General features: G+C 45.0%; 2 protein-coding genes across 2 annotated transcripts in view; both read left to right on the top strand.

The window, feature by feature from the left end:
* LOC144893281 (uncharacterized) overlaps positions 1 to 14,305 on the top strand; it is a 1,021,022-nt gene that overhangs the window by 55,238 nt on the left and 951,479 nt on the right. The gene's annotated exons all lie outside the window — the stretch shown is intronic.
* LOC137432515 (kelch-like protein 2) overlaps positions 1 to 14,305 on the top strand; it is an 89,524-nt gene that overhangs the window by 42,025 nt on the left and 33,194 nt on the right. Inside the window, exon 9 of the mRNA XM_068124529.2 lies at positions 893 to 1,042. Within this exon, the coding sequence (XP_067980630.1) occupies positions 893 to 1,042 (150 nt within the window). The remainder of the gene's footprint in view (positions 1 to 892; positions 1,043 to 14,305) is intronic.

The raw sequence follows: 14,305 nt of genomic DNA on the forward strand, positions 1-14,305 counted from the left end.
TATGTTTTTAAGGACCACAGAGTGCCAATAATTTGCATACTGGATGCCAACTAATATAGTAATAGAAATATAGAACATTTGTGGGGGTTATTTATCAAAATATTGATATAATGACAAAAAATATGTTAAATTTAGTGAAAAAGTGGTCGAAATCGCTTCGGGGTTCAGAATTCACATTGTACATTTTAGTCAATATATCAAAAATGAAAACTCCCAGAGTAACATTTGACCCCTCAAAATCTTCGCAAGGAACCACTGCATTGGAATATATCATTACTTTGTAATATGGTGGTTGTTTGGGGCACATATTTTGGCAAAGTTCAAAATATGTTCAACCATACCCCCTAATTTTGATATTTTGGAACGAAACATAGCTTTTGAACATTTTAGGTTTATTCGACTACTACTTTTGGTATCTCAGTGTAATTTTTGGTATTAGCTAGTATCCTAAAGTAGGTTTGTAACATCAGCTACATTATATTTCACAATGCATGCAAACTTGCTCCACACTCTAGGTTTATCATGATCTCTCGAACAAATACGATCTCGATCTCGATCTCGGCACTCTGTGGTCCTTAAAAACATATTTATTCCAATTTTAGCAAATATCACATTTTTTGGCGAAGCGAAGCGGGCGTATAATAATATTTCGGGTGATAACACAGAGATGGCCGAGAGTTATACACTGCTATCACTTTTTTTTCATATCTAGGGACATATATCTTGCTAAAAATCACAATGAGCCTTACTCCATCTGTATGGTACCGACCGGTCAATTTGGGGGGTCTGGCTCATAGCATATATATATATATATACATATGTTTATTTTTTTTATTCATTTTTCTACTCAAATTTTTTTTTCCACCCCCGAAATGGCACGCCTGATTTGAAGAGGGTGGAAGACGAAGCTCTGGTGAAAAACAACACCACGTGTAAGGATTTCCTCATTGAGGCAATGAAGTATCATCTTCTCTCCAATGAGCAGCGAGCCTTAATGAAGTCTGCTCGTACTCAGCCAAGAACCCCCATTGGTCTACCTAAGGTTTGTCACTTTTTACTCGTATTATTACCTCTGAAGGAGAAGCAGCCAGATGCCTATTACAAGTAATAATGGTCGTAATAATACAAATAATAACTAGTACTTGGGGTCCACAACCATCCTTGTCCATGTTGTGAAATGTCGGCTGAGGCCCTCTTCTTCTTTTTTTTCCCCCGCCCACACTTTTTCTTTGTATTCTGGCAGGGCGGGGCATATATAATACAAATGACAATGTGCAAACCAAGTCTTCACAATCAACGACATAAGCAAGTTGTTTTTCTCATTTTAACTGACCGAAGATCTCATTTTGATTGCATGCACAATACAAATGGTATACGGCGTGCAGAGATATGCCACCTCCATAAACTGGCTGCAGGGTTTCTCTTCTGAAGTGAACATTATTGTTGATCGTGTTGAGTCTATATGAGGTATTCATGACTAAACCTCTGCCTGGTGTTGGCTTAGCGGTTAGGGTGCCGGCTTGGGATCCTAGGATCCTGCGTTCGAATCCCGGTCGATCGCTGAATTAACGCCAGGGGGGTTGACTCAGCCTGTCATCCTTCCGAGGTCGGCAAATTGAGTACCAGCTTGCTGGGATGAATGATCACGGTGTGTACCCTGGTTTAGAATAGGTACACCGTATCCCTGCGCATCGTAAGAGCGTGACCAAGGGTTGGCGTCAGGAAGGGCATCTGGCCATAAAAACATTGCCTCAAAACAGGGAAACCCGCAAGGCTAACCCCCGCTTTAGCGGGGAAAATGGCCTTAAAACGATCATTCATTCATTCATTCATTCATGACTAAACCTCTGATAGGTCCATGAGAGATGGGTACCAAGACAACATGACATTTGACCAAATAACATTGTGAGCCTCAGTTTGTTCTGAGTTGTCATCTCTGTTCAATGTCGTTTTTTTGTTCGTTCTTTTTAAATTGTTTGTAACCTATGACACCACCATTTTCTGAAGTCGAAAAGTGATATGTTCTGACGAGTCCATCCTTCACCATGTTCTCAATGAATGAGCATCTGCACGTGTGGCGATAGCCCAGGGAGCTCTACAAAGCCCGAGTGCCTGGTTCCAAAAATAAAAGGTTCTGGTGGTTCAATAATGGTGTGGAGCGCGTTTTCCTGGCATGGCATTGGTCCACTCATTCCACTAAAAGGCAGGGTTGATGCAGCACTTGTTCCCTGATGGGAGTGGTGGCTTTCAGGAAGAAAATGCTCCAGTCGACATGGCATGTGTTGTCGACCAGATGGTTTGAGGAGCATAAGGACGAAGGTACCCATCAATCATGGCCCTCCCAATCGCCGGACCTAAATCCCATCGACATAGAGCATTTGAGGGACTGTTTGGAGGGGTGCCTAAGAATGGTGATTTTCGCCTCCATCAAACCGACATGAATTGTAGGACTTCCTTGTGGAAGAAGGTGCCACATTCCTGCAGAAAGGTTCCAGACCCTTGTTGACTCCATGCCACCTTGTATCCATGTCGTTCTGGATGCATGTGGTGGCCCAACACCTTACTAAGTGACATTCTGCTGTTGATTCCATTTTTTTTGTCCACAATGCCTCCTCACAATTCTATCTCTGAGATCAATGGACAGTTACTTGGACATGGTAGAGTTTCTGCTGTGACATCCACTGTCAACTGTGGGACCTTGTATAGAAAGGTGTGTTTCTTTCTAAATCATGTCCAATCAATTTAATTGGCCACATGTGGACTCCAACCATTTTGTAGAGACATCTTCTTTTTTTTTTTTCTTTTTTTTTTTGTATACTGAATCGAGGCTCGTGAAAGAGCTAACATTTACTTCACAAACAAATCAACCAGACAAACAAAATATATAAAAAGCGGGAGCGGAAAACAAGATGGGGAGAGAAGGTGAAGCACACAAACACAACATTTGAGAGCAGGGAGATGTGTGGAAGGGAGAGGGCTTGGGGGGAGGAGGCATGGGAAGGGGGGGGGGTGGAGGGAGAAGTATAAAACACAAGGACACCAATGACTTCCAGGACAGAAGTTGGTATTTCAAAAAAGTGGAATTGGGGTGAAATTAGCGGGGGTAGAAAAGATCAAGGTTTTGGATGGGGGAAGATAAGAGATGGTGGTGAACAGCTGTTTTAAAGACCTGGAGGGTGGAGTGGGATTGAAGAGAGTGAGGGAGTTTGTTCCAGAGGCGGGAGAAAAGAGGAATGAAGGAGTGAAGGTGAGCAGAGAGTCTTGATTTTGGCAGTTTGACCATAAGAGGGTTGCAGGCAGATCTTGTGCGACCTGTAGGAATATTTGCGGGACAGAGCCCAGAGAGAGCTGGGGGGGCAAGGCCAGAGAGGAGTCGGTAGAAGATGGAAAGACCACCAACCTGCCTGCGGTGAGTGAGTGAGAGGCCCTTGGAGTTAGCTTCATCGCGGGAGATTCCAATGATTCTGAATGCTTTGGTTTCAACAGCGTGAAGACGAGCTAGGTGTGAGGCAGGAGCACCAGCCCAGAGGGGAGAGCAGTATTCCATTGAGCTGCGGATGAAAGCCTTGTATGTGGTGAGGAGCTCAGGTGTGCCAAGGAAGGACTTCGCACGACGGAGGATGCCCAGTCGGCGACTGGCTTTGGAGGCCAGATTTGAAATGTGGTTTTCCCAGGAAAGATCATGGCAGATAGTGAGACCCAAAAGCTTGAGTGACAGAACTTCTTGGAGAGGATTATTCAGAAAGTGGATGGGAGGGTTGTCCAGTCGGTCTTTTCGGAGAGACATCGTAAGAGTGTGAGATTTGTCAGGATTGAAAGACATGTTCCACTTGTTTGCCCAGTCTGTGATTTTGTCCAGGTCTGTAGAGAGTGAGGAGGCAGCAGACTGCCGATCTGAGGGATGAAGAATGGAGCGACAGAGAGTAGAGTCATCAGCAAAGAGATACAGAGGATTTTCAAGAGAGTCAGAGAGATCATTGATGAAGACCAGAAAAAGGACAGGGCCTAGAACACTGCCTTGTGGAACTCCAGCCTGAACAGGAAGAGGAGATGAGAGAAACCCATTCAGGGCCACACGTTGACTACGACTAGAGAGGAAGTCCGCCAGCCATGCGTGGAGATTTCCATGGATACCAAAAGAGGAGAGTTTGGTGAGCAGAGCGGGGTGCCAGACCGTATCGAAGGCACGTGATATGTCGAGGGAGACTGCTCTAATTTCCTGTTTGGCATTGAGGACCTCCATCCATTGTTGAGAAAGCAGAAGCAGCATGTCCAGAGTAGAGTGTCCAGGTCTGAAACCAAATTGATGATCAGAGATCAAGCCATTGGAGAAGAGGAAAGATTTCATATCTGAAGCAATGATGGATTCCATGACTTTGCTGATAATTGGGAGAAGGCTGATTGGTCTGTAGTTGCTGGGATCTGTTTTTGCACCTTTTTTGTGCAAAGCGGTGATGTTGGCAGATTTCCAAGCAGATGGAAGATGACCTTGAGCAAAAGAGAGGGTGAAGAGAACAGAGAGAGGGAGTGAAAGAGCGGAAGAACAGGATTTTAGGACCCGTGGGCTGATGCCGTCAGGTCCAGTTGCAGAATCTGAGTCGAGGGTTGACAGAAACTTTTCCACCTTGTCAGGAGGAAAGGACACAGAGTCCAGGAGCAGCTGGGTACGACTGGGTACGGTGGGTACAGAGAGGGATGGGTTTGGGACACAAGATTTAGAGGCAAACACAGAGTTGAGGCATTCAGCTTTTTCGCGTGCAGAGTCAGCCGTGTGGCCATTTGAGGTGAGGGAGGGGATGGAGGGGGAACAAACACCAGAAACAGATTTGACCAGACGCCACCAGGATTTGGAAGACGGAGACAGATAAGAGAGTTCGGTCCTGAGAACGGAGAGATATTGTTTCCTGGCTCTCCTGAGCGTGGACACACACTTGTTTCGGGCTTTGTGAAAGGAAATGAGATTTCCTTCCGTTGGATTTGCTTTCCAGGAGACGAAAGCAAGTTGTTTCTGGGCAATAGCCTCACCACAAGATTCCGTGTACCATGGACGGGAGGAAGGGTATGACAACAGAAGACGAGATGGGATAAATCTGTGCATGAGAGAGAGCAGTTTGCTTTGGAAGAATTCCCAGGAAGAATTTATGTCAGAGGCAGTAGAGATGGGAGACCAGTCCAGATGATTGATGGCTGCTTGAAGACCGTGCCAGTTGGCCTGAGTGAAATGCCAGACTCGTCGACGCTGAGGAGGCTCTCTGAGAATGGTCAGAGAGATGTCCACTTTAACAAGCACATGATCAGAAGAGCCGATTGGAGCAGAAGAAGAGCAGCAGACATTTTCAGGGAAGTTAGTCATAACCAAGTCCAGAAGAGAAGATGCTCCGTTGACTGAAATCCGGGTCGGGAAATTGACAGTTTGTGTCAGTCCCAGTGAGTCACAGAAGTCCTTTGCTGAAGAGCCATGGCTGGTGAGAGAGGTACCCACACCCAGCCAACTGGCATGGTGACAGTTGAAATCACCACATATGAGGAAGAGAGAGTTTTTTTTTTTTTTTTTTTTTTTTTTTGTTGTATACAAGATCGAGGCTCGTGAAAGAGCGAACATTAATCACACAGAAAGACAAACAGACACATAAAACAAATAACATCGGGAGCGGTAGACAAGATGGGGAGAGAGGGGGAAGGACACAAACACAACATTTGAGAGCAGGGACCGAGAGACATGGAGACATCGAGAGATCTGTGGGAGGGAGAGGGCTTTGGGGGGGAGGCATGTGAAGGGGGGGAGGCATGTGAAGGGGGGGAGGCATGTGAAGGGGGGGGGGGGGTGGGAGAGGTATAAACATATGGACACTGCCAGGATTTCCAGGAAACTAGGGCATGCCCGTACTATATCTATATCTAAAATTATATCCCCCCCCTCTATTTACATGAAATGGTTTGGTCCAAAGCGAACGGCTTGCGAGTGGTGACAATCCCCCCCCTCTATTTACATGCAATGGTTTGGTCCAAAGCGAACGGCTTCCGGAGTTTGGTAAAGAAATCGCCATCGCGTGCACAAACGCGCAGGAAAGCGAATGAATCGCAAATTCGTTTTTATTAGTTGTAAAACATAGTTTAACGGCAACATAGTTTGCAAACGTGAAATAAATGAATACGCTCTCAAATGTGCCATCCGAGGCAGAGTGTGCCCGCCACGTTCGGCACACGCGATCGTTCGCTGCTCTCTGATTGGTTGAATCGTTTTTTGGACATAGCTCGGTAAGTAATTGTCCGATTAATATGAAACCTTGAAAAGGCACATCCTCGGGTCCCCAGCAATATACCTGGCAAGTTAAAAGTATATCGGACCCGTGGTTGTCGAGAAACAGCGGTCACAGACAAACAAACAAACGTACAGACAGACAGACAGAGATTACTGGAATTATAGATAGATAAGTTGGAATTTCAAACAAGGTGGATCTGGGGTGAATTAGTGGGGGTAGAAAAGATCAAGGTTATGGATGGGGGAAGATAAGAGATGGTGGTGAACAGCTGTTTTAAAGACCTGGAGGGAGGAGAGGGATTGAAGGGAGTGTGGGAGTTTGTTCCACAGGCGGGAGAAAAGAGGAATGAAAGAGTGAAGGTGAGCAGAGAGCCGAGATTTCGGCAGTTTAACCATCAGAGGGTTGCTGGCAGATCTTGTGCGACCTGTAGGAATATTTGGGGGAAAGAGCACAGAGAGAGCTGGGGAAGCAAGGCCGGAGAGGAGTCGGTAGAAGACAGAAAGACCACCTACCTGCCTGCGGTGAGTGAGTGAAAGGCCCTCAGAGATAGCTTCATCGCGGGAGATTCCAATGATTTTGAAAGCTTTGGATTCAACAGCGTGAAGCCGAGCCAGGTGTGAGGCAGGAGCACCAGCCCATAGGGGAGAACAGTATTCCATTGAGCTGCGGATGAAAGCCTTGTAAGTGGTGAGGAGCTCAGGTGTGCCGAGGAAGGACTTCGCACGACGGAGGATGCCCAGTCGGCGACTGGCTTTGGAGGCCAGCTTGGAAATGTGGTTTTCCCAAGAAAGATCATGGCAGATAGTGAGACCCAAAAGCTTGAGTGACAGAACTTCTTGGAGAGGATTGTTGAGAAAGTTGATGGGAGGGTTGTCCAGTCGATCTTTTCGGAGAGACATAGTAAGAGAGTGAGATTTGGCAGGATTGAAAGACATGTTCCACTTGTTTGACCAGTCTGTGATTTTGTCCAGGTCTTCAGAGAGTGAGGAGGCTGCAGACTGCCGATCTGAGGGAAGGGGAATGGAGCGGCAGAGAGTGGAGTCATCAGCAAAGAGATAGAGAGGATTTTCCAGAGAGTCAGAGAGATCATTGATAAAGACCAGAAAAAGCACAGGGCCCAGCACACTTCCTTGGGGAACTCCAGCCTGAACAGGAAGGGGAGATGAGAGAAATCCATTCAGGGCCACACGTTGACTACGACCAGAGAGGAAGTCCGCAAGCCATGCATGGAGATTTCCATGGATACCATAGGAGGAGAGTTTGGTGAGCAGAGCTGGGTGCCAGACCGTATGTTGTTGGGATGGGTAGAGTAGTAGGATGGGTAGAGTAGAGGCCAGAGTTGGGATGGGTAGATAGAAGTTGGTCCATATTCTCAGACAGCGAGATGTAGATGGAGTCATCACTGTTTGGTGGACGGTACAACACACATATGAACAAAAGGTGGGAGCGAAGGGGAAGCCGTAGCCAAAGGTATTCCTGGGGGTGAGGTGGAAAGAGGGCAGTGCAGGGCGAGTGAGGAAGAGAGTTTTTTATAAAGATAGCAACCCCACCTCCAGGACGAGGCTCAGGTCTATCATACCGGAGTAGGGAGTAACCTGGGAGAGATACCAAGGAATCAGAGACATCGTGAAGGAGGAAAGTTTCTGTTAAGCAGATCACGTCTGGTTTGTCAGAAGCAACCTGTATGGAGAGATCAGACATGTTTGAGCGAAGGCCCCGGATGTTTGAGGTCCATACTGTTAAGGAAGAGGAAGGGGGAGCATCGGATACAGAACAGGGGGGGGAGCGGTAGGGTAAGATGTGGAAGAGGAGGAAGAGGAAGGGAGAGCTGTTGAAGGTGTGTCAGAGATTACAGAATAGCTCGGAGAAAGGGAAGGATGGGGCAGACAAAAGGTTTGATGGTGATTGGGAGAGGCGCAGTGAGGTGTTATTTGACGAGGGGGAAGAGCGAGGCAGAAGGTTGAGGGAGATGAAGGTGAAAGTTGGAAGGGGGAAGAAGCGGGGAGGACGCTTTGAGGGGGAGGGGTGAGAGGGGAGTCTAGGAGGGGAGGAGCGAGGGAGAGTCTCGGAGGGGAGGGGTGTGGGGGGAGATTTGAAAGGAATGGCTGATTGGGAAGATTTGGAGGGGAGGGGCAAGGGGGAAGATTTGAAAGAGATGGGTGATGGGGATGATTTGGAGGGGATGGGCAAGGGGGTAGATTTAGAGGGGAGGGGTGATGGGAAATGGGATTTTGGGGTGATGGGATTTTGAAAAATGTACGATTAATGGGAAACGAACATTTATTGCAAAATGAGTTTCTTGAGACATTCGAGTCAAAAATACGTTTGAGGACGCTGGAGGGAGGATGGAGTGCTGGAGAGTTTAGGGAATGAATGAAAGATGCACTATAAGAGATGGAATTTTTTTTTGGAATGAATGGATTTGGTGAGCATGTCGAAAGCATCCTTTTATAGAAGAAGAAGAAAAAGGTGTTATAGAATATGACAGAATACAGGTCTTCAGGGTTCAGATGAGACATTTTTTAACAACGTGATCACAAACAGCGTGGTCGAAGAATGAACGAACGAACAACTAAGAACGAATAAACGAATAAAAACGGAAGGAAATATTTTTGGGTTTTTTTTTTTTTTTTTTTGAGATTTTAAAACAAGGAAGTATGGGATGAAAAGACCGTGAAAACAGAGACCGGAAAAAAATTTCAGCGTGATCGGAGAACCGCTGAGACAAAAACAAAGCCTAAAGCCAAGGTTGGACACAGTAGCCTAGTACTACACTTAGGCCTCAGAATACACGATGAGAAAGACCGACGATTCTGTACACAGGTACAAAAAACCAACGCCAAGAATACTATTAAAGACACCCCAATAGGTACATACAAGACCAGTTTCGACAAAAACACAATTGTGAAAAGTTACTTAACTTCGAAAGCGAGCGTGCATGGACAGCTTTGAAGAGACGAGACCTCCAATCTTGCGCATGCGCAGAATCCAATGCGTATCCAAGGATGATCAAAGGAAATTGGATGCACATGACCTTAATTTGGAGTGTCATAGCAAAGGGGTTGAATACTTATTGACTCAAGACATTTCAGCTTTTCATTTTTCATGAATATGTAAAAAATGCAAAAAAAAAATCTACTTTGACATTTTGGGGTATTATGTGTAGATCAGTGACAAAAAAATTCAATTTAAACCATTTTTAATTCAGCCTGTAACACAACAAAATGGGGAAAAAGTCAAGGGGTGTGAATACTTTCTGAAGGCACTGTAGCAAGACGATATTAAATTTCCATAATAGTGTTGTGGGAATGCCTACTAGGGGGTAACTTTGCAAAGTATAGTGATAGTTATTTGCAATAGTGCATTTATTACAATAATCATTAGGTAATTTAATTGTGACATTGGAATATGCATTGTTATATGTACAGAAATATGTCATCTTACCTCCTCTCCCCTCCCCCTCACATGTGTGTGTCTAAAAGCACTATCCCTTCACACCATTTCTATGTTTTTTCCATTTGTAATCTATCTTTTATGTTCCTTTAAATGGTCCAACATGCCATTGACACTCGTACAGGCAGGGAAGTGACAAAGAAAGCGCCATGACAAAGAAAACGCTCCGCCACAGTGGGTGAGATGACAGGGCAGATTGCCCCACCCACGGACTCGGACACCAGCCAATGGCAGCCAAGCAGGGTGGGGCTAGTGGCGTCATGGGCCTAGGGTTGGGGCACACCCGATAAAAGTGTGGTCCTAGGGTTTTCTCCGCAGCATCTGTCTGCAGCCTTCTGACACAACCCCAACACAAACCGTGCTCGCTCTCCCCTCGTACTGACCACTGCTTACGGCACAAACTGGACCTCCTGCCGAGTATATCTCCACTTGGGACAAGCTGCATCCCTTTGGGTGCAACCTTGGGCATCTTTAGTTTTGTCGATTTATTCTGGTCTTTTCTTCTTTGGTGTGCTTGAGGCCTTAATGATTAGGTAATGAAGGATATGTCGATCGTACGTACTTGGGGCGCATATAGGTTTATTATTGTACAGAATTGTATTGAATATTTTGTATTCTCGCCCTTCTTGTTGTAAACACGCCATTACAAATCCACCTGGTCGTTTAAGTATTTGAGTTGCTCTGATCGCTAGTGATGAGGTTTACAAATGTCTGTTAAAGGTTGAAGGACAGGTTGAGTTTGGGTGATTAGTGTCCAGCGTATTGACATGGGCAATGAGGAAGTTAGGAGTGGAGGAATGGTTGATCAGAGTAGTGATGGCAATGTACAAAAGAGCACGCACAGCTGTAAGGACGAAGGACGGAAACAGTGGTGAGTTTGAGGTGAAGGTGGGAGTGCATCAGGGGTCGGTACTAAGTCCACTACTATTTGTAGCTGTGATGGAGGTGCTGGTTCAGAACGTAAAGGAGGGTTTACCGTGGGAGTTGTTGTATGCAGATGATCTGGTGTTGATTGCAGAAAGTATGGATGGACTGAAGGAAAAGATGAACAAGTGGAAGGAATGTATGGAGACTAAAGGTCTGAAGGTGAATATCGGAAAGACAAAGGTGATGGCAAGTGGTAAAGCATGTGGAGAGGTGGAAAGAACTGGGAAGTGGCCCTGTGCTGTGTGCAGGAAGGGTGTCGGAGTGAACTGCATTCAATGTACAATGTGCGCTGAGTGGGTTCATCAAAAATGTAGTGGTCTGAGAGGGTCATTAACCAGTGTGGCAGCTACATTCAAATGTAAGATGTGCACAGAGGGAGCTGCAGATAGAGGAAATGTTGAGTTGGATCTTGGAGACGGCGTGAAGCTGGAAGGTGTGAAAACATTTTGCTACCTCGGAGACATGCTGAATGGAGAAGGTGGATCAGACTCGGCAACGGTTGCTAGAGTGAGATGTGCATGGAAGAAGTTTCGGGAACTGAGTGGCGTGCTGGTGAGGAGGGGAGTGTCGTTGAAGCTGAAGGGAAAGGTGTTTGCTGCATGTGTGAGAAGTGTTATGATTTATGGGAGCGAGACATGGGTAATGAACGTAGAGCAGCAACGAAGGTTGGAAAGGGTGAAAATGCGAATGGTTCGATGGATGTGCGGAGTATTGTTGAGAGAGAGGAAGACAAATGATGAATTGCGAAAAATGATGGGAATAGAGCCTGTGATTCATGTTGTGAAGAAGAACAGGTTGAGATGGTTTGGTCATGTGTTGAGGAAGGATGAAATTGACTGGTTGAGAAGAGTGATGGAAATGAATGTAAAAGGAAGTAGAGGATGGGGAAGACCGAGAAAGACTTGGCTAAAAATGGTGGAAGAAGAAATGCGGGCAAGGGGGTTAACAAGGAGAGATGCAGAAAATAGGGCAAGATGGAGAAGATTGTCATGGGGACCGCAAGGCTAACCCCCGCTCCAGCAGGGAAAATGGCCTTAAAATGCATGTTGTGTGTTGTTGTTGTCCAGTGCAAGACAGCCCCTGCGTCCAGTGATCTCCACTCGTATTGCTAATTAGGGTAAGCGGACGCATGGTACCTTTTAGCGCGTCACCTGACTGGCTCGGGCGTCCCACTTGAGCACGGTAACGTGGCAAGCAGCCATGGGAACTTGTTAAGAGCACCAAATCAGTTGGCCAGTGTGACCGCTTTGACACGGTTCATCTGGATTCGGACCGAGCACCTGGGAGTCTGCCGACTACAACAATACATTTAATTGTTCTGAGCGTAATATTGTTTGTCACATTTTACAGTCCACAAAATTACCTGTGTACCTGCTCGTTACTAATATTATGCAATTGGTTTGATTGTATTGGTAGCACAGATTTAAAACAGTTTGCCTACAATCAGATGTGATGTTGTGGAATGAAAATGGACTGCTCTGCTTTCGTAGCCTGCAACTGGGTTGGAACTGCCAGTTCTTTGTCAAACCCTTTTTTGAAATCTCACTCACTTTTTCAGAAATGCTCTCTCAGGGTCCTGGGGTGAGTGTTTTTCCGTTAGATTAAACTTCCTTTTTTTTAGCTCTTATCGTCATCCATACATGTGTGAAGCTAATTATAAAAGCTTGATGCTGCTCTGCCTTTAGTTAATATACATGGTCATTTCTCACATTTGTCACACTGAGTAGTAATTTTATACCGAGTGCATGCTGAAAAGCCCCAGGAGGCCAACTGTGTAATGTGTTTCTTCACACATTGTGTGTCATTGGCACATTCTCTCCTTTATTTCTATACCAGCTTTGTTTGAGTTGCATTTCCCCACGAGATGTTACACAGGTTTTGAATCAGAAGTGCTCGCCGCAACATGCCCTTGCCTATATTTTGTATAAATAATTTTTTTTCAGTTCAAAATTTGAGGTTTTAAGTACATTTTGGTCTATTGTATCAATGACATCTTTCTCACAACATTTGTTGGCCCTTAGAGCCTAGAGCAAGAGGTGCGTCTGATGTTGTTTCATCCATTTAAATTGGTTGGTATTCTGTATTGTTTCACTCACGTGGATTTCACGTAAACCTTTGCAATACAAAGCATGGCCTTGGCGTAGAGGTACACCCACTCGCCTCTATGCTGTCTGCCCTGGGTTTGATTCTTGGACCAGATATTTTAAATTGCCATCCCGGTGTTTCACAGGCAGGGTGATTCATGAGTGTGTGTGCCGTCCTTTGGATGGACATTAAACTGGGTGTCCCATCTGCACGCATTAGTCGGTGAACATTAAAGATCCCATGGCGTCCTTCGTGAAGAGTAGGTGCAATATCACCAGCACCCGGGCCATATTCAAAATTCCTGGTGCCCTAACTAACCTACAGGGGGCACTGCATCAGTGGCACAGCCACGCTTCCAGCAATGATGCAAACCAACAGCCACAAGCTGCACACAAAATGAATGCACGGATGACTAAAAGGAGAAGCGTATGTATGTGTGCCTGTGTGTCTCTCTCACGCTTCAATCTGATTGGTTCGTGCTGTCAGAATAATAAAAATGATACCGTTGGAAAGCTAATAATCGATTTACATGGTTACAAAGATATAAGTAAATTTACTTGGAATAAAAATGCCTGTTTTTAAAAGCCTGTTTTTCCAGGATTGAAGAAGAAGATGCGGGATCTCTAGCTTTAATGTCTTGGTTCCTGCTGTCGTAGAATAATAAAAATGGTAATAGTACCATTATAAGGCGAATTTAATCTATTTATTTGGTTGGAAATCATGTGGAACTTACTGCTTGGAACAAAAGTTTGTGTTCGTTGAATCTTTAAAATGTCTGCTTCAAAAGCCCCTCTTTGTAGGATTGAGGAAGAAGACTCGAGAATGGGAGCTTCGTGTAACATTCCAACAGTAACATTTATTATTATTGTATGACAGCAGGAACCGTTTAGAACCGTGGTTCTTAACCTGGGTTCGACCGAACCCCAGGGGTTCAGTGAGCTAGTTTCAGGGGTTCGGCGGAGATCCTCCGAAACGCATAGCAATTTGTTTTTTTTATTTTTTATTTTTGTATCAATTTTGAATCTATGTGTAATTACGCTTATTATTAATATTATTATTATTTTGCTATGTATGTTACGAATGAATGGAAATGTTATTTGTAATTGTATTCCCATCCCATTCATGGTTTCTCTGGTCTGTGTTTAAGATAAGTTGTTTCACACTGACTGTAGTAAGTTGAATCAATGAGCAACTTGCTAATTATTCTGTTGATGGTGCTTACTTGCTTACTTACTTACTGGATTTTGGACTTTGCAGTTGTTCGGAAATTCCAGTGAATAGCCTCGATTAGCTTGCCGTGTGTCGTGCGTCATTGGTCGCCCCTTACTTTTGAGTTACTGATTAATTGAAAAGTAAGTTGGAAATGTTTGTGGATATGCAGGGCGGGTTCAGAGTTATATTAAAGTCGAAAGTGGATGGTGATTATAAAATATGATTGAATTACTCAGAAAATTAGGTGGTGATATAACTCCTTTGGTCGCAATTCAAAACTAACAATTCGCAGTTTTCTTTGTAATATTATAATGGGATTTGAGGTGACATAGAGTTGAGTAGATAATAAATCCCGTCATCGTAAC

Source organism: Myxine glutinosa, chromosome 8, assembly GCF_964187855.1.
Source record: "Myxine glutinosa chromosome 8, kmMyxGlut1.1, whole genome shotgun sequence".
Lineage (NCBI taxonomy): Eukaryota > Metazoa > Chordata > Myxini > Myxiniformes > Myxinidae > Myxine > Myxine glutinosa.